Genomic DNA, 18,458 nt, shown 5'->3' with positions numbered 1-18,458 from the left:
CCCTCCCCAAGCTTATTTTGGCCCTCGGAGCCTCCTCCTCCAGGGCCCTCATTAATAATAGGTGGGTGCCCTAGTGCACACCCAAGTCACCCACCCGCTGTATGGCCGCCTCCCTTTTATTACGAATAATCAACCCAGGGGGATGGGTTCCCTGGGGCCTTCACAGGGTTGGGGATAAGAGCTGTGTGGCTCCCCTTTCCTTTTTCATGTAGTTGGCTTTGGTGGGTGGGCCCCCGGGCCACAATCAGGGATCCCTAACTGGGATCGAGAAGGAAGATCCAACTGAAACCTCCTCACCATGTATTTATTATAAAATGGCAGGCCTCTATTTTTTTTATTGCTGCAATCCTGCAGGACATTTGTGGAAAAGTTTCAAAAATTGCAGATTTTATTTTTTATTGTGGCCGGGGACGGGGAGGGCTCCCTCTAGGTCCCTCCCACAGGCCCTAGGGGGCAGGCTGTCCCTATCTTAGCTCATAATATATATATATATATATATATATATTTTTATTTTTTTTTTAACTGCAGGACAGGGAACTAGCTCCCCAAATCCTGTTAGGGCTGCCAGCAACATTTTTCTCATGTTGCTGGCAGATGGTCAGAGCACTCACTCCTGTGGCAGTCTAACTCCCAAGGGAGCAAATTGGCCCTATGGAGAAAAACTCCCTGGTCCAATCAGAACACTATTTTTTAAAATTGGGTTCAAAGGACTTTTGCGAGTGTCCCTCGAACCCAACGGTCCAGATATACAAATATTTCTAAACCTTAATCGCTCAAAAACTACTGAACATATTTACACCAAATGACAAAGTACAATCGGTCAGCCCAGATCTAGCTTCAAGCCACTGCCGTTTTTGTAGCAGTGTTTCTTGAAAAAGGCTATTGAAAAAGCATGGGGATTTTGGGACCCCCCTTTTTTCGTGGTCACTGTTTGAAGGATCACTCTGAAACTTTCCATGCAGAACTAGGCTAAAAAGAGCATGTTTCTGGAAAATGGCAGGGAGATTCGTCAAACGGCACAAAAGTTATTAGCAAAGCAAAAAAGCCATTTCCTATGGAATTGCTGACCCGACTATAACAGCCCTAGTAGGTATATTTAGGGCCTAGTTTCCATGAGAAAATCATTTTTTTTTCTAATAACATTGGCTCCGTTTGACAAATCTTGACAACATTTTCAAAACTAGTTTGCCACTCATTTTAGCTGCTGTCTAGAACATTTTGGAGAGATGCGTCAAGCAGGGGTTGAGTTTTTTTCTCATGCAATTTCCAGTAAGGATTTTAGACACGACTACAGCTCAAACTGCTGAACGGAATTACTCCAAATGAGGCAGAAAGGTAGATCTTGGTCCAGAAATAATGCTTTTTACAATTTGGTGTAAATCTGTTCAGTAATTTTGGAGGTAGTAAAGAAAAAAGATTTATGTATATCTAGAGATCCGGATCCGCAGTGGATCCATCATGGTGAATGCACGTGCTGATAGCAATGCGTGATTGGCTGGCGGGACCTGAGAGAAATATTGTGTCTGCCATTTTGTGACTCAGGACACGGTTCCCAGACGGGGGGGATGAAGTAGAAATAGGCTACAAGATACCTCTATCCTGATCCCTTGGGACAGATGGTGGAGTCTGTGAGGGTCCCTTCATGGGCAAGAAATTGCCCATGAGGGTTCTGTGCAAGGCCCCTGATGTGCAAAAATTTGCCAATTTTTGGAGGGGACGCACGAGGATCTGCAGATCCACTGCAGTGCTCATAGCTGCCCCCCAAGTAAATCTGTTATGGATTCACAGATCCAAATAATACATCCACTCACAGACCTACTCACATACTCTCTCACACACACACTCAACCACGTCGAGACCCAGAACACTATTCACCCACCCACTGACACACCCATACAGCCACTCACACACCCCTCAGAGAACCACTCACACACCTACTCACAAACCCACACAGGCTCTTACACACCTACATAACCACTCACACCCACTCTGAAACCCACACAGCCATTCATGCACCATCTCACACACCCACACACCCAATACATACTCACATCCACATCCACACCCACATAACCACTCAAGTTACAGGGACATTATATTTAGGAAATAGCGTAAAAACTGTAGAAATTCACACAAAAAATGAAGGAAACAGGCACGTTATAGTTAGGAAATAGCACTAAAAAAAATTAGAAATCCACTGAAAAAAAACAGAGGTTAAAGTGGTATTATAGTTATGAAATAGAATTATAAAAACCTTAGCAATTCACTAAAAAAACAAAGGTTACAGGGACATTAAAGTTAGGTTGACGTTTTACACACACAAAACCATAAGAATTCAGCAGTTATAGTTATACTTCTAGTTATACATTTGTTAAGAAACTGAGAGCCAGATGTACGACCCTATTTTTCATTCGTAAACAGGTTTGCGACCCGTTTGCGCATGCAAAATTCCAATGGGACATGTACTAACCCAATGTAGCGAGACTCCATTTTTTTGTGACTCGCTAAAAAGAATTAGCGACTCGCTATTAGTAAGGGGCGTTCCATGAGCGTCCCTTACTATTAGCGAGTCAGAGCCCTATGTAAGACTTTTGTGCAACGGCAATTGCAGAAACAAAACAGTCGCAGTTTACTACCCTTCCCAGAAGGGCGGTAAAGCACTCGCAAACAGGAATGGGTCCCCAGGGGACCCCTTTGTGAATGCAGGGAAAAATATTTGTTATGGGGCAAGCAGTGGCCCCAGGGATCACCACCTGCCCTTAAAAAATGAAACAAATGTTTAATTTTTCTTTTTTTAAATGCATCCCGTTTTCCTATAAGGCATGCAATTTGTGACCCCCATTAGGAATCGCAAACAGTGCCTGAGACACTGTTGTACATTGTGATTTGCGATGCGCAATTTGTCACAATTTGTGAGTCTCAAATTACAATGGTCGTACTTCTGCCTAAAGTTACCTAATGGCTCGAGATACAGGGGCAAATGTACAAGCCCCTATTGGTACCACAATGTCACTTTTACAGACATTGTGGTGGCAATGGAGGCTGCGCCTTACGTACAAGGCAGCGTTAAGTCACTTATTTATTTATTTATTTATTTTTTGCATTTGTAAGGCGCACAGATACCCACAAAGGGTTTCCCGGCGCCAGGCCTATGGAACTAAAGCTGTACAAAAGCAGAAACGACTAGAGACCAGATTATTTATTGAAAAGCCAGGTCTTAATGCTTTTCCTGAAGTTGGCAATGTTTTCCTCCTGTCGTATAACAAGAGGAAGGGAGTTCCAGAGGGTCGGACCCAAAAAGGAAAAGGACCTCCCTCCGACTCTAGCCATTCTGAATCTGGGCACTGCAAAATTCGCTGCATTTAAGGAGCGGAGATTGCGTGTGGGGAGATAAGGCCTAACCAGTTTTTGCAGATACTTTGGTGCGGTACCTGCCTTTATTTTAAACATATAACTCAGGGCCTTGAACCGTACCCGGTTTTCCACCCTGAGCCAATGTAAGTCCTTGAGGTGTTTAGAAATCCTCGCTGTTCTGGGGATTTTGCACAACAGCCTGGCTGTTGAATTCTGGACAAGCTGGAGACGTCTGATAACAGCTTGATTGGAACCCAGGTAAAGGATGTTACCGTAGTCAAGCCGTGATGTAATGAGGGCATTGACTACGGTCTTCTGGGTGACCGAGGGCAGCATCCATATAATCTTGTGCAGCCATTTAAGAATTGTAAAGCAGATGCCAGCTACTTTATTGGCCTGTTGTTTCATCGATAATGTGTCATCGATGTGCACCCCTAAGTTTCTAACCTGGGTAGCTGGTGTAGGAAAAGCACCCAGGGATGGCGGCCAATGAGTGTCCTTCCAGAGGTCCCTATTTTTACCTAAGAGAAGAATCTCAGTTTTTTCCCCATTGAGCTTCAGCTGGTTATTTGACATCCAGCTGAAGACTTCATGAAGGCCAAGTTTAAGCGCAGATGGAGATGAAGGGTCAGATTCTGAGAGAGAAAAAATCATCTGCGAATCATCCGCATAAGTCATTAATTCTAAGCCAACTCGCTCCGCTAAGTCAGCGAGGGGACGAAGGTACAGATTAAAAAATAGCGGACTCAGAATTGAGCCCTGAGGCACGCCATGGGGCGAGCTGAAAATGCCCGACTGAGCCTGAGATGACGCGATCTGGAAGGTACGGTTGCAAAGATAGGATTCAATCCAGTCCAGCGCTGCCCCTCCGACACCATCCTCACCCAGCCTGGCAAGCAGCCTGGAGTGAGAGGTGGTATCGAAGGCCGCACTAAGGTCGAGCAGGACAAGTGCAACCGTTTGCCCATCGTCCAAGAGCTCCCTAATCTTCTCAGTGACTCCCAGAAGGGCGGACTCGGTGGAATGTCCAGCCCTAAAGCCTGACTGGGAGAAATGGAGCAAGCCGTTGTTTTCCGTAAATGTGCTGAGAGCACTGTGAATATGCTTCTCCAAGATTTTTGAGAAGGCAGGAAGTAGGGAGATAGGACGGTAATTGGCTAACACCTCAGGGTCGGCGGTAGGCTTCTTCAGCAAAGGGCTCACCATGGCGTGTTTCCATGCCGCTGGAACTTTCGCAAATCGAATTGAGGCATTGAGTGTCTCAGAAACGATGGTCAGGGCGGGGTCATCCAACTGGCTCAGAATGCTGATAGGGAGAGGATCACATGGGGAACCTGACTTGATGGAGGTAGCTAGAGATTTCAAAGTGTCCAGCGTAATAAGAGGCCAAGACTCAAGCCGACACCCTCCAGTTGTAATCGGAGGAAAGTCCTCTCTGTCATCCTTAGTAGGAGGATTAATGTTAGTGATGATGGTCTCAATCTTTTCCACAAAGTAAGTGGCCAAGTCTTGACATTTCTGGGTAGTAAGAGGACATGCAGCAGCCATTGAATTAGCTCCAGCTAGTTCTTTCACCGTATTAAAAAGGGTACGTGATCTATTTGCAGCAGTATTGATGGTTTCCGTTACATAACAGGCTTTAGCTTTCGTGCAGGCTGAATGATAAAGATTTCTAGCCTTGCGATAGGTCTCTTTTTTTAAAGGGTCATAGTGTTTACGCCATTGTCTTTCAAGCGCCTTACACTTAAATTTTTCTATTTTAAGACTTTCAGTGTACCAGGGAGCAGGTGGGCGATGAACATTCCCTCTACACCTAGCAAGGGGCAGGCAAGTATCAACCGCCTTCTCTAACCATGTATGAGTTACAAGCGCGTTATTATCCATGTCGCAACCCAGAACAGGGGGAGATTTCTTCAATGCAATCTGCAATTCAGTCAAATCCAACCTTTTCCAATTTCTCATGAGAGTCGGTGGGCGGGTGGAACATGAGTGTGTGGGTTCTCTGAGGGTAATACTAAAAAGTGTTAGAACATGATCTGACCAGCAAATGGGGTCGGTTTTTAGCCACTTTAGCTCCTTTATATTCGATATGACAGGGTCTAACAAATGGCCAGCTTTGTGCGTAGGGCCCTCATTTCGCAGAGTCATATTAAAAGCGGCAAGGTCCTCAAGGAGGTTCGTAACAATAGTGTTTAATTTATCCTCCAGGTGAAGATTTAAATCTCCCAGTGTGGTTAAATTTTGGGCGTTGAGATAGTAAGGTGAGATGAAATTGGCAAGATTAGCAGCCCAAGCATTACTATTTCCAGGTGGCCGGTAGATTAAAAAACCAGAAAACATAAAATTAGGGTTAAGTGAAATTTTAAAAAATGCTGCTTCGCAACCAGGTATGTCAACCAATTCAAGGTAGCACTTAAAATCCCTGTTAAAGATCACAGCAATGCCACCCCCTACTTGTCTCACTCTGTCCACTCTAGAAATGGCATAGGTCGTGGGCTTAACATGGCTTAACACTGCCTTGTACATAAGGCACCCTTTCACGCTATGGCTAGCGTATAAGGGACGTGCAGTGAGTGTTGTGGTGGGCGTTCCACCACAAAACTCATTGTATTTGATGCTGCCCCCTATGTACTGCCTTGTACATAAGGCACCCTTTCACGCTTTGGCTAGCGTATAAGGGACGTGCAGTGAGTGTTGTGGCGGGCGTTCCACCACAAAAACTCATTGTATTTGATGCTGCCCCCTATGTACAAGGTTGGCCTACATAGGAGGCAGTGTCAAAATTAAGACCAGGAAAACCCTGGTCTTAAGTTGGTGAAACGAGGAGCAAAGCATTATTTCTCCTCGTTTTGGATTTTTCCATGTGTGCTGCCTTGTGCAGCCTCATTGGAAATAGCAAAATGCCATGGTTTGTTTATGTACAGTAAGGGGTTTTGTGTGGGGGAGGGCGCCTTTAAATAAGTTATATGCTCCTAGAAGGTGAGAAGAAATTCATTTGGTGGTTCATCCTCACTGTAAGAATAAAATGCATGTGATTGTGCGTCTGCTTGCGGGAATGTAACCTATGAATAGAATACCTCTGTTCTATATTATTTGTGAGCCTCAATCAAGAATGTTACTGTCCCAACCATAGTTGTGACTCCATAGTCTGCTAGTTTTAGAGTAAGGGCATTTCTGACATTTTCTGAAATGTTAATTTCATATTACTCTTCTTCTTCCCTAAATGTAGCATGTTGTGCTCGAACAACGGCATCTTCGCCAGCCATTGTTGACAAAGGTTTCTCAAGGATGAGTTTCAAGGAAACTGAGATAAGGTGTTAAGCACAATAGGAACAATTTGTCCTTCAATCATGATAAACCTACATCCAATATGTAGGATATGCCTACTCAGCTTTGGCGGATAGTTCCCTTTCCTCTCCAGACATCTCTGGGGAAAGGTGAGCAGGGGTATCTGAGAAAAGCACGGCTGAACTACTCAGATGTGTCTGTTAAATAAGTACCAAACCAACGTTGGCGGTGCCATGTTGTGTAGTTCCTATAAACCTATATTAGGACCTCTGCGTTTAGACAACACACACTGTAGTATTGATGTCTGGACTGATTCTAGACACCCCCACCGGGTATGTTAGCCTGTATACCAGCTAGCTCACAGTGCCACTAGAAACCCCTCTTACCAAGGAGAGAATAGTTCTTGTAAACTATTGAACATGACAACCCTGATCCCTCAGGATCGTGGAAACAGTGCCAAACTTTTCGCTCAGTCACTTTGTCTCAGAGAGAAACACAGAATAAATGGTGGAGAAGTTTTCAATAAGCATTTATTGAACCAGCATCATTCAAATGTAAAATAGGTGTGCTGAAACAACCATTAGACAGACACAGATATAGATGATTAGCAGCACTAACAGAGTAAAAGAATGGTACATTTCTACCACCGTGCTACAACAATTAATAAAGGCAAATATATAAAATACATGACAGTAAAATGCATACTCCTACGATGCGACCCTAACTAGATGTACCTAAGTGGATCTAGCATGTATGTAGGTGTAAAGCCAAGAATCCCTCCAGGATAAAGTCAACCCCATTACCTGAAGTGAGAGAATGTGGGACCCCGTCTTGGTCTTGAGAAGGACACCCTGCAAGGTAAGTTAGACCACTGCAAGCTAGAGTTTCTGCATGCAAGAACCTCAGCGTCTCACGTCAGTGTGTCAGCATGGAAGTCCTTTAATCCTCTGACTACCTAAGCAAGGTATGGTGTTTATATATCCAAAGTGGTACCCTCTGGGGTTCTACCTTGCTGTGTAATGCCAGACTTAGGATGACGGAAGAAATTACCTATATACATAGTTATAGTCCGGCTGAGTTTCCAAGAATCCTCATGCATAATGGATGAGGCTAGTTTTCAGGGAAAACCATACGCCCTGTGAGTGGTATCGTAATTAGGTAAAAGGTCAGTCCCAAGAACCGTTATGTAGTGTAACTATATGGAACAGAACAATATTACATATTAATCTTTCATATTTCTGTAAGGTTGCATGTCACTGGATGTCCCAAAGGTTTCTGTCAGGGAATCCAGTGCCAGCCGAGCTTCTGACTAACACAACAATATCACAAAAATACAGAATGACAAATTGTCAGTTATAATGGGTCCGCGACCTCAACCTAAAGAGTTTGTATGCAACCTTGGATCCCATGATGTGAGTGTCTTGCCTAATCATTACGTTGCATTACTGGCTCAAATTTGCTTGTGCCATATAAATCTGTTAAAAAACTTTCTGCCATTTTTTGGATTTTACATGAATTCAATGAGAATGAGATGCACACCATTTTTATCCACTTTCTTCAACAATTTCAACAGAGCTAATCTTTCAAACAATTCTGGTGTGCAATGCTTTCTACGCGCTTCCTCCCGTTGTGCTGCAACCATAACTCCACCACGAAGGGAACCTGCATTGGTTCCACAAAGCTGCACAGCCCTTTAGTAGCTTGAATTCAATAAATTAAGTTCATATGCTTTTTAATCTTTTCACAATTTTATCTGTTTATTTTTTGCTTCTTTGTTGTTCAATTCATTTTATTCAATCCGTTAATCCTCCATTTTTAATCAAAACTTATGAAATCTTTAGATCTGTTAGTTAATATCAAGAAATAACATATTATGAGAGAAATAGGAAAATTAAATTGTTTTATTGTAATGGAGCTGAGGTCTCTAGGGTGCCCTCTTTTACTTATTTTGAGGTGTTATTTGATGAAAGAGGTTCTTGGGTCCACCAGCAGAAGGCAAAAAAGAATGCCGTAGTCAGGTCAACGACAGCCCTCTTAGGGTTTGCTCAACGACTGGGTGCTAGACATTTTGAAGCCATGCTTGGAATTTATAGATCCAAATGTTTGGCTATTGCCTCATATGGCTCAATGATCTGGAGCTATAAACAGCAGGAAGAGATACAGAAGGGGGAAAATAGATTTTTAAGAACCCTTTTGTCTGTCCCTCAATCTACTTCTACTTTTGCCATCCATCAGGAACTTAGATTGGGCAATGTATCTGATTTAATGAGAATTGCCCCGTTGGTTTGTTGGCTCAAAATCTGGCTTAACCCAGACTTAACTCTAAATCATTGTCCCTGGATAAAGCCAGTAATATCCCGTGGTTGTCTTATGTTAAGCACATGTAGGATGCTCTGATCTTTTTGACCGCCCGGGAGGCATCAGAAAGGATGATGTGAAATGGACCAAAGCACAACTATTGAATATTTTTATGTTGGAACGTGAGGAGCAGGAGCTACAGAATCCTCTTGTTAGGGCACATTATCTGATAATATCCTCTCCATCAATTGCGCCCTACTTGAGAATAGTGATCAAGCCTTTCCATCGGAAAGTCATCAATTCCCTTCAAGTCCCTGTGATGCAGGCTTTGGTGTTATCTAACTTGGATGATTGAATATCAGAGAAACCCTCATAGAGGATCCAGATGGTTCAGAATGCAGCTGCTCGTCTTGGTAACACTCCTCAGAGACATCACCTCATCCCCATTTTGAGACAACTACTAGGGCTCCCCATTAGGCAGCAAATCTTATGTAATGTAATAACAATTATTTATCGGGTGGTCATGGATCTGCCCTGCCTTTCTTAAGGACAAGTTTTCAATCTATCCACTGAGACATTTGAGACTTAGAAAAGCTCATGACAGTCATTCCTAAAGAGTGTACTATGAATTATGGCCAGTGGGTTTTTTCCATAATGGCCATAGGAGAGTGAACTGATCTCTCAAATGAAATTCTGAGCATTCCCCAAATGTTGCCCTCCTGAAGAAGATTAAAAACACTGCAGTTTAGCCAGAGTGACTTCTTTTATATTATGCTATTCTTCTTTGTTTGTTCAATATTAAAATGTGTTATTTTCAGCATCTTGAGGTTTGGGATTATGAGTGATAATAATAATTCATATTTCAAAGTTGTCTGTGATATACATATATATTTTTATATCACAGCATTTTGTACAATATAAGCACCAAAACAAATAATACAAAATACATAGGGTACAGGGTTAGATCAATGTAGCAGAGACAAGATAATGTAGTGCTCCTGTAAACCTTTATGAGAAGAGCCTAATACATTTTACTCACTTTCCCTTCATGGTATTTTTTTCTATATTGTTTGTTGAAGCTGATGTTGAAGCTACTACTTGTATTCTTGGTTGGCCCCACATTCACAATTTTGTTGTCTGTATCACTTTTTGATTTATTAGATCTTTACACTCTTCTGCGCCCATAGTATAAAATGGTGAGCCATTGTTATATACCTATTATCACCTTGCTTCTTTCCTGTTCTCTCGTGCTTGCAAGCACGAGAGATCTCCTTTGTTGTTCTTGAATGCCGACCTTCAGTCGTGAGGATTCCTTGCACGTCATTCTGGACGTTGGCTTCCTCACGACTGGACGGCTCTGGTTGTGGGTGCTCTGGATGAATTTCTTAATTGAAATAAACCCACGATTGAACCTTCACAAGACTCTGGTTCGTACTTAACATATTTTGGCGACGATCTGGATTTTCCTGCACCCACCGCCAGTCAAGTTGTCAAGGCTCACCCGAACACTGCCGTTGTTCGTCTTCTGCCTCTTCTGCCTCCAGTCCAACTTCGTCTACTTCAGGTCGTATGTTTTAAAGCACTTCTTCGTCCATTACTTGGCTCCCAGTGCGGATTTCATTTCATTCCTTGGCCTTTTCCCCGGCACCGTTTGAGACTGTCAGTTGCTGCCTCGCGCTTCATCACGCGCGTTCACTTTCATCTTCCTGCTCGCGCTACCTCACGCGCGTTGCGCTCCAACCCTCAATCAAGGCCCACCGCCTTTCGAAAGTCACGTCATACTGTAACCTTGACGACGACGCCGAGCGGCCATTTTCAAGCACAGCGATCTGCCAAGCCTTCGTTCAGTGTTACAATTCAGTGATAGGCACGCTTCACTGGCTTTCATTTCATTTTTATATTCACAGCGATATCCACGCTTTACTTCTTTCATTCTTCATTGAAGCGACCACAACGATAGGCACGCTTTATTGCCTACCATGTTTATTTAATACCAAACATTCACAACTCAATTCATCTTCAGCGATAGACACGCTTTATTGTCTATCACAAATTCAATGATAGGCATCTTTCTTTTTCTTTAAGTACATTTCTTCTATTTTAACAACAAAGCATTTACAAATGCACCAAGTTAACTAAGCATCATATTTTGCTAAAGCATACTTATCTACAGGATTATAAAACATTTTCAAATACAAAATTTTATTTTTTCATTTTATTTTACCATGACTTCTTCTCAACAGTTCCAAACACCAGCTCCTTTTTTGCAAACTCCAGGAAAACCTCCTCTTGCCTGGCGCAACTGGCTCAAAGGTTTTGAGAACTATTTGGTAGCCATTGATGCTACTAAATATGATCCTCCTCGCAAGGTTGCTATTCTTTATGGATGTTTGGGAGTTGCTGCTCAACAAGTTTTCGAAAATCTTCCTCATATTCCTTCTCCTTCTGGTGATTCTGGTGACAATTGGAACGTTTATCAAGAAGCCATTGCTCGACTCAATAAACAATACGACGATGAGCCCAGTATTGTGTTGGAACGTCATAACTTTTTCAAACGCAAACAAAGTGTTGATGAGAGTGTAGAAGACTATATTGCTCAACTCAGAATTATGGCTTCTACCTGTGACTTTGGCGCTAGTACAGATACTTCTATCAGAGACCAATTTATTTTTGCTTGTTTTTCTAAAAAAATCCAGGAACGTTTGTTAAGTTGCAAAAATCCCTCTTTAACAGAAACAATTGATATTGCAAAAGGGATTGAGCGAGCAACTTATTCCTCTAAAATTTTACAAGAAAGCATCTCTCAACCTTGTGTTCATTTGGTTGACCAAGCTTCTAATTTCACTTCTATTGACCAGGTTAACAATTCTTCAAGACAACAAAACAGGAAACCCCTCATTTGCTATAGATGTGGGTCAAGAAACCATCTTGGCAATTCTCCCTCTTGTCCTGCTTCTGGAAAAAAAATTTCTTCCTGCAAGAAAATTGGTCATTTTCCATCTGTGTGCAGGGGTCGCAAAAAATTTACTAGAGTCAATAATATTGAATTTCAAGAGAATTTAGAGTCTTTCTCCACCAGACTTAATGATGTCATGTTGTCTATTGAATGTGATTCTCTTGAATTTTCTAAGATTAAGAGTCCCTTGTGTGAATTGTTGATTGGTACAATTTCAATCCAAGTCAAAGCTGATTCTGGTTCTCCCATCACCATTTTATCAGATCTCACGTTTTATGCTAATTGGGGTCAAAAGGTTGTTCTTTCCAAATCAGATGTCAATCCAAAGGCTTTTGGTGAGAAGGACATCGATATGCTGGGTTTCTTTTATTCAAACATTGCTTGTCTGGGCAGATACACCTTCACCAAAGTCTATGTTGCTCTTAAGGGCAGAGATATCGTAGGTTGGTTTGACTTAGTCAGAATGGGTTTGATTCTCAAACCTGGCTCTGATCAACCTATTGCTTTAGGTGATATCCCTCATGACTACTACACTAGTCATGATTCTGGGAACTTCCATATTTCAGATCTTTCCTTTCCCATAGTCAAAATGGACAATTTACTAAGTTCTTTTCCAAACTTATTTAAAGATAAGGTTGGTACAGTTCTTGGTTTTAAGCATGAGATTAGACTTAAACCCAATGCTCAACCCGTTATTCACAAAGTTCGTTCTCTTCCCTTGAGTGCAAGAGATGAACTAAAAGGCGTTTTGAAAAATCTTTGTGATGAAGGAATCATTGCTCCCTGTGACTCGTCAGAATGGGTTTCCCCAATAGTTTTAGTTCGTAAAAAAACTGGGGAGGTGAGATTGTGTGCTGATTTACGCTCACTGAATAACAATATCATCGTGGATTGCCATCCTCTTCCCAAAATTAGTGACCTATTGGCTAATTTGGGTGGGGCTAAATTTTTCTCTCTCCTGGACCTTAGGTCTGCTTATCACCAAATTCCCTTGTCCCTTAAATCTCAAGAGTTAACAACCTTTATCACTCCCTTTGGTGCTTTCAAGTATCTTAGGCTTCCTTTTGGCTTGGCCTCAGCAGCCAGCATTTTTCAAAAACTGATGGACAACTTGTTTCAAGACATTCCTGGCATGCAAGCCTATCAAGACGATATTTTGATCTACGCTAACGACTCTTCTCAGCATAATCACACTATTAACACTGTCTTACAAGTGTTGGAAAAAGCTGGCATGACTGTTAGACACGACAAATGTAAGTTTGGAGTTCAAGAATTAGATTACTTGGGTCATTCCCTTTCTCCCAATGGCATTAAACCCAAATTCTCTTTAATTAAAGCTATTAGAGATGCCAAACCTCCCAAGGATCGAGACGCCCTTCGCTCCTTTCTGGGTTTATCAGAATACTACGCCAGGTTTGTGCATGGTTACGCACAGATTGTTGAACCTTTGAGAGCACTCTTAAGGAAGGGAGTGAAATTCGTTTGGTCTGAAGACTTGCAGAAAGTTTTTGACCAGGTTAAGAAGATCATTGAAGACTCACCTGCTTTGCATCCTTTTTCCGACGGCTCTAAGTGTTTTATCACTGTTGATGCCAGTCTTACTGGTTTGGGTGCCGTTTTGGGACAATGGGTCGAGGGCAAAGAACACACGGTTGCCTTTGCATCGAGAACACTTCTTTCTGCTGAAACTAGATACAGTACGATCGAAAGAGAAGCCCTGGCTTGCGTTTGGGCTATTCAAAAATTCAAATCTTACATTTGGGGTCGTGAGTTTGAGATTTACACAGACCACAAGCCCCTTATGCACATGCTTTCCGACAGTACTTCAAATAGGGCTTCTGCCAGACTTGTTCGTCTTCTTTCCAAACTCCATGAATTCCATTTTGTTATCAAGCATATCTCTGGGGGCAAGAATTTCAGGGCAGATTGCCTCTCAAGAATGTCTTTAACTGATGATTCTATTGTTGATGATGATATTGAGTGTGTTGTTGCCACCATTGATGCAATTGCTGAATGTCAACCTATTTCTGAAGTTCAATGGAATTTAGCTTATAAAAATGATGTAATTCTCTCTAAAGTTAAGGAGTTTATTGTCAACAAATGGCCTGAACGCAGAACTCTGTCCTCTGAGTTAAAAGGTTTTGCAAATGTATCTGAGGAACTTTCTTTAGTCAATAATATGGTCATGCGTAATGATTTATTTGTTCCTCCTAAGTCTGTTCGTGATCATATTATTCGTTCTGCTCATCAAGGTCACTTTGGTATTGTAAAAACTTGTCAACGCATCAAACAATTTTACTGGTGGCCTTCCATGGACTCTCACATTAGAAGGATGATCGATAATTGTACTCAATGCATACTCTCTGACAAACATTGGAAAACCCTTTCCACCCCTTTATGTCCTGTTCCCCTGCCGGCTGGTCCATGGGACAAAGTTGCTTTGGACTTTTCTGGCCCATATGACGTTTTACCTATTGAGAACAAGTTTCTAATTCTTCTTGTTGATTACTACACCAAGTGGCTCTATTATTCCTTTTGCAATTCTGCTTCTACTGACAATGCTGTTAAATTTTTACAGTCTGTTTGTGATATTGATGGCTTTCCCAAAACCATCGTTACCGACAATGGTACCCATTTTGTCTCACAAAAAATGCGCTCTTTTCTCAAAAAGTCATGATATTTCATACTACAAAGTTGCCTTGCACTCACCCTCTTCAAATGGTTTGGTTGAAAGGTGTAATCGCATTATTAAGGAGGGTGTTCAAACTGCTATTTCTTCTAGACTAGATCCTTTGCCTTTTGTTCATGACAAAGTGTGGGCTTACAATACCTCTCCACACTCTACAACTGGTGTCTCACCTTTTACCTTACTTAGAAAAAGAAGAGTTCATTCTTTTCTCAATCCTAGTTGGTTGTATAAGGATTGTGATTCGTCTGATTATTCTTTTTCTGTTCAAGATCATGTGAGTGCTAAACAATTGTCCATGAAATCACGTTTTGATGAAGGTAAACATTCTGTTGATCAGGCTTTGCAAAAAGGGGACATGGTTCTCATTAAGAATCCCAAAAGAGTTTTAAAAGGGGGGTCTAAATTTTCTTCTCCAAATTTGGTCACACAAGTTAGCAAAGCTTCAGCTCTTCTCGATGACAAGGGATGGTGGAACAAGCGGGTTCTTGTTAAGGTATCTCCACACCAGGCCCACGTCATCAAGGAACATGCCACTTCAGAGTCTGAGCACTGTGATTGGTTTGATTTGTCTTATGTTCAACCACCCACTTCCAATCCCGTTGCTGAAACTTCCACGTCTTTTCAGGCTGTGGTTCCTGTACATTCCCCTTTTCCCTCGGAAACGGTTCCTGCATCTTCTGCAATTCCACAGTTTGTTGACCCAGTATATTCATCATTACCCCATGATACGGTTTCCAAAGAGACCTCTGAAGTAGCAACAAAAAGAGCTTTTCGCTTGAAGCAGTTATCTTGCAGATTGAGAGACTATGTTTTGGAGTAACTTTGTATTTTCTCATGTATGTTTTCTTTGTTACCTTTCTTAGAGGGGAAGATGTTATATACCTATTATCACCTTGCTTCTTTCCTGTTCTCTCGTGCTTGCAAGCACGAGAGATCTCCTTTGTTGTTCTCGAATGCCGACCTTCAGTCGTGAGGATTCCTTGCACGTCATTCTGGACGTTGGCTTCCTCACGACTGGACGGCTCTGGTTGTGGGTGCTCTGGATGAATTTCTTAATTGAAATAAACCCACGATTGAACCTTCACAAGACTCTGGTTCGTACTTAACAGCCATAGATACTTCTAAGGAGTTTTTAGTTTACAGCTGTGTGTGGCCTAGGACAATATTTTATGAGAGATTAGGCACTGGCTGTATAAAAGCCTTTGGTGACGCTCCCAACTCCGTTGACCAGGAGGACCTCTTGTAATGACAAACTTAGGGCCTCATTTATGAAAAGTGACGCATCGCTGCGTGAAAACAGCGATGCGTCACTTTTGATTGCGCCCTCCTTGCGACACCAACGATGTGTCATATTTACAGTGTGACGCATCATGTCGCCAGGAGTTACAGATACGTCAGAAATACTGACTTATCTGTAGGCGCAAAAGTGACGCATTGCTGGAGTGTGTCACAAAAGTGACGCAACTCCAGCAATATGGCCTTTCACATGGCCAACATCAGTCTTACACCTGCTGTGAGGCAGGCGTAAGATTTTGACACATTTGAGTCCTAGAAGTGGCGCAGTGAAATCTCATAGATTTCACTGTGTCACTTCCATGACCATTTTTTGCGTCAATACGCCCCCCTTGTATACATTATACCTGGCGCAGGTATAATGTGGAGCAGGAGTTTACAAAGTGATGCATCTACCTAGATGCGTCACTTTGTAAATATGGCGCAAAAAGGCGCATTTTTTACGCCTCTGGTGCGTCACAAAAAGTGACTCACCGGCCGCGTAAAAGTGACACACAGCCTCATAAATGAGGCCCTTAGCGTTTAGCCTTAAATAGAGCCTCAGTAAAAATACATAGGACAGTTAAGAAGTATATGTGGGTATAATAATAATATGTAGTCCATAGTTAGAACATTAATAGATGGATTAAGAAACAGTAGAAAACAATTCTTGGAGTTGGAGATTTACAGAATGGTAACAGAACAGTTAGGAGATTATATTTGAGAGTTTGGAAAGATTGCATTTTTGCTTTAGATATACTTTGCATTTTCTTTTCTTCCCTCACTAACTTTCCTCATCTGTTCTCTCATATTCAGGCCCTACCTTGAAATTGAAGCGTCCTGTTATCTTAAAAAAGTATGAGAAGATCATTGATGAGTTCTACAAGGTAGGAAGACCCCGACAAGGAAAGAAACAAAGACCTCTAGCCCAAAGGAGTAAAGGATTAAAAAGTAAGCTGTAAAGATCTACTGATTCCTGTGGAACCTGGATGTCAAAAGGACAGATAGTAAAGGATGGCACAGTGTCTTTGGAAATGCAATCCGCTATCAAGCTAGGGTTTCTGGAATTCTTCTTGCTGGTGATTTCCGGTGATCTAGAAGTTGGTAAAACTATGTAGACGCGTTCCATTGGCTGGCCTGCAAGTCAATGATTATAGTAATTCTCTGTAACCAGTTATGTAAATAAAGCTTGATTTTATTGTATGTCTGTGCGTGTAATTTGAGTAATGAAGTGTTCATTCAACAATGGAATGTGGGCTTGAATCCCACAAATCAACTCTTCTTCCAATTTGAGACTACACTTGAATTTCTGTCCGTACTCTGCTACTTACTTGTGGTGGATATTTATGTTCATGGTTATTTCCAGATTCCACTTCTGCCTAACACACCTTCAAATCCTTCAAGTGCATTCTCCATAAGGTGCAATATTATTATTGTGTCAAAATTTGGGAAAGATTAGCATTTTGGGAAACTTAATAATAAAGGAAAAAGGAGCATCTGAAACTTACCTCAGTTTTCATTGACAAAGCAAACCATAGATTACTGTAAATGTGTAATTTAAATAAGAGACTGAGATTAACACCCCCCTTCCAGGATTCATCAACATTGATGAAACATTGCAGCTCTTGCTCACTGTCACCTCTCACCCCACCATGTGGGATTGTGGCAGACAGAGATGGTGTTTCCAGCTCCGACTCCTGCCCTTTAATGAAGCGCTATTGCCAGTAACATTCTGCTCTCAAGTCAAAAATATTGATTTCTCTAGACACAGCCCCAATAGTTCTGTTGTACATACGGAGGTGCTATTCTCAAACTGCACTGTGTATTACATTTAGTAGAACCTTTGAGTATACATTTCCTTATCCACTGCTCCTATTCTTTCTATGGGGAGATCCTAACAAAGGTAAGCTTAGTAAATGTGTCAGGGACCAGGGAAACTGGCTGGAAAAAGGGGCATCCTGACTACTAAATGGGAAGGGTTTAGGGAGAAGTAAGGAAGCATTTAGGCAGTATTAGTGAGGTGTTTAGGGCCGGAAATGCTTTCACAAACTGCATGTTTCAAATGACTATTGCCAAAGAGGGATCCAAACCAGTACTAAATTACACCAGCTCAGAGCCCCACATATGGCCAACCACTGGTACTGCAGCACCCTCCACTAGAAAATAGCGAGGGTAGGGACTAAAATAATACAGAATAGGAAAAAAATGTTGAATTAACAACATTTTTAAATAGTAAAAAATATAACTAAATGTAATCTATTGCTAGAAAAAAATCAAAATTGAAAACATTATTTAAATAAGCAATAGAAAATGTAACATTAATGTGTATTAAAATGTAATCAAATTAATTTTGAATAATTGTATACATCACTTTTAATATTGGTTAATGAATAAGAATAATAAAAAGTGTCATAAATTTACTTTAGGTGAAAACTGTATCTTTAAATTTAAAGTTCAAAAATACAGGTTCTGTTTAATGTGTTTATTAAAGTAATTAAATTTTATTCTTTTTTTCTTTTGTTCTACATTGCGTTAAATATATATGTTTTTACTTTTCCCCCACTTTAGAATAGGGAGGCTCTACAGATCTCACTATAGTAA

General features: G+C 41.5%; 1 protein-coding gene across 1 annotated transcript in view; it reads left to right on the top strand.

The window, feature by feature from the left end:
- The window catches only part of LOC147725886 (long-chain-fatty-acid--CoA ligase ACSBG2-like), a 276,579-nt gene extending 259,519 nt beyond the window's left edge, over positions 1-17,060 (top strand). The window contains exon 13 of the mRNA XM_086960031.1: positions 16,674-17,060. Coding sequence (XP_086816157.1) covers positions 16,674-16,819 — 146 coding nt within the window. The 3' untranslated portion in view covers positions 16,820-17,060. The remainder of the gene's footprint in view (positions 1-16,673) is intronic.
- The last annotated feature ends 1,398 nt before the right edge of the window (positions 17,061-18,458 follow it).

This window comes from Lissotriton vulgaris, chromosome 3_1, assembly GCF_964263255.1.
Source record: "Lissotriton vulgaris chromosome 3_1, aLisVul1.2, whole genome shotgun sequence".
NCBI lineage: Eukaryota > Metazoa > Chordata > Amphibia > Caudata > Salamandridae > Lissotriton > Lissotriton vulgaris.
Note: the sequence above shows the minus strand (reverse complement) of the source record. Positions and strands in the feature narration are given on the sequence as shown.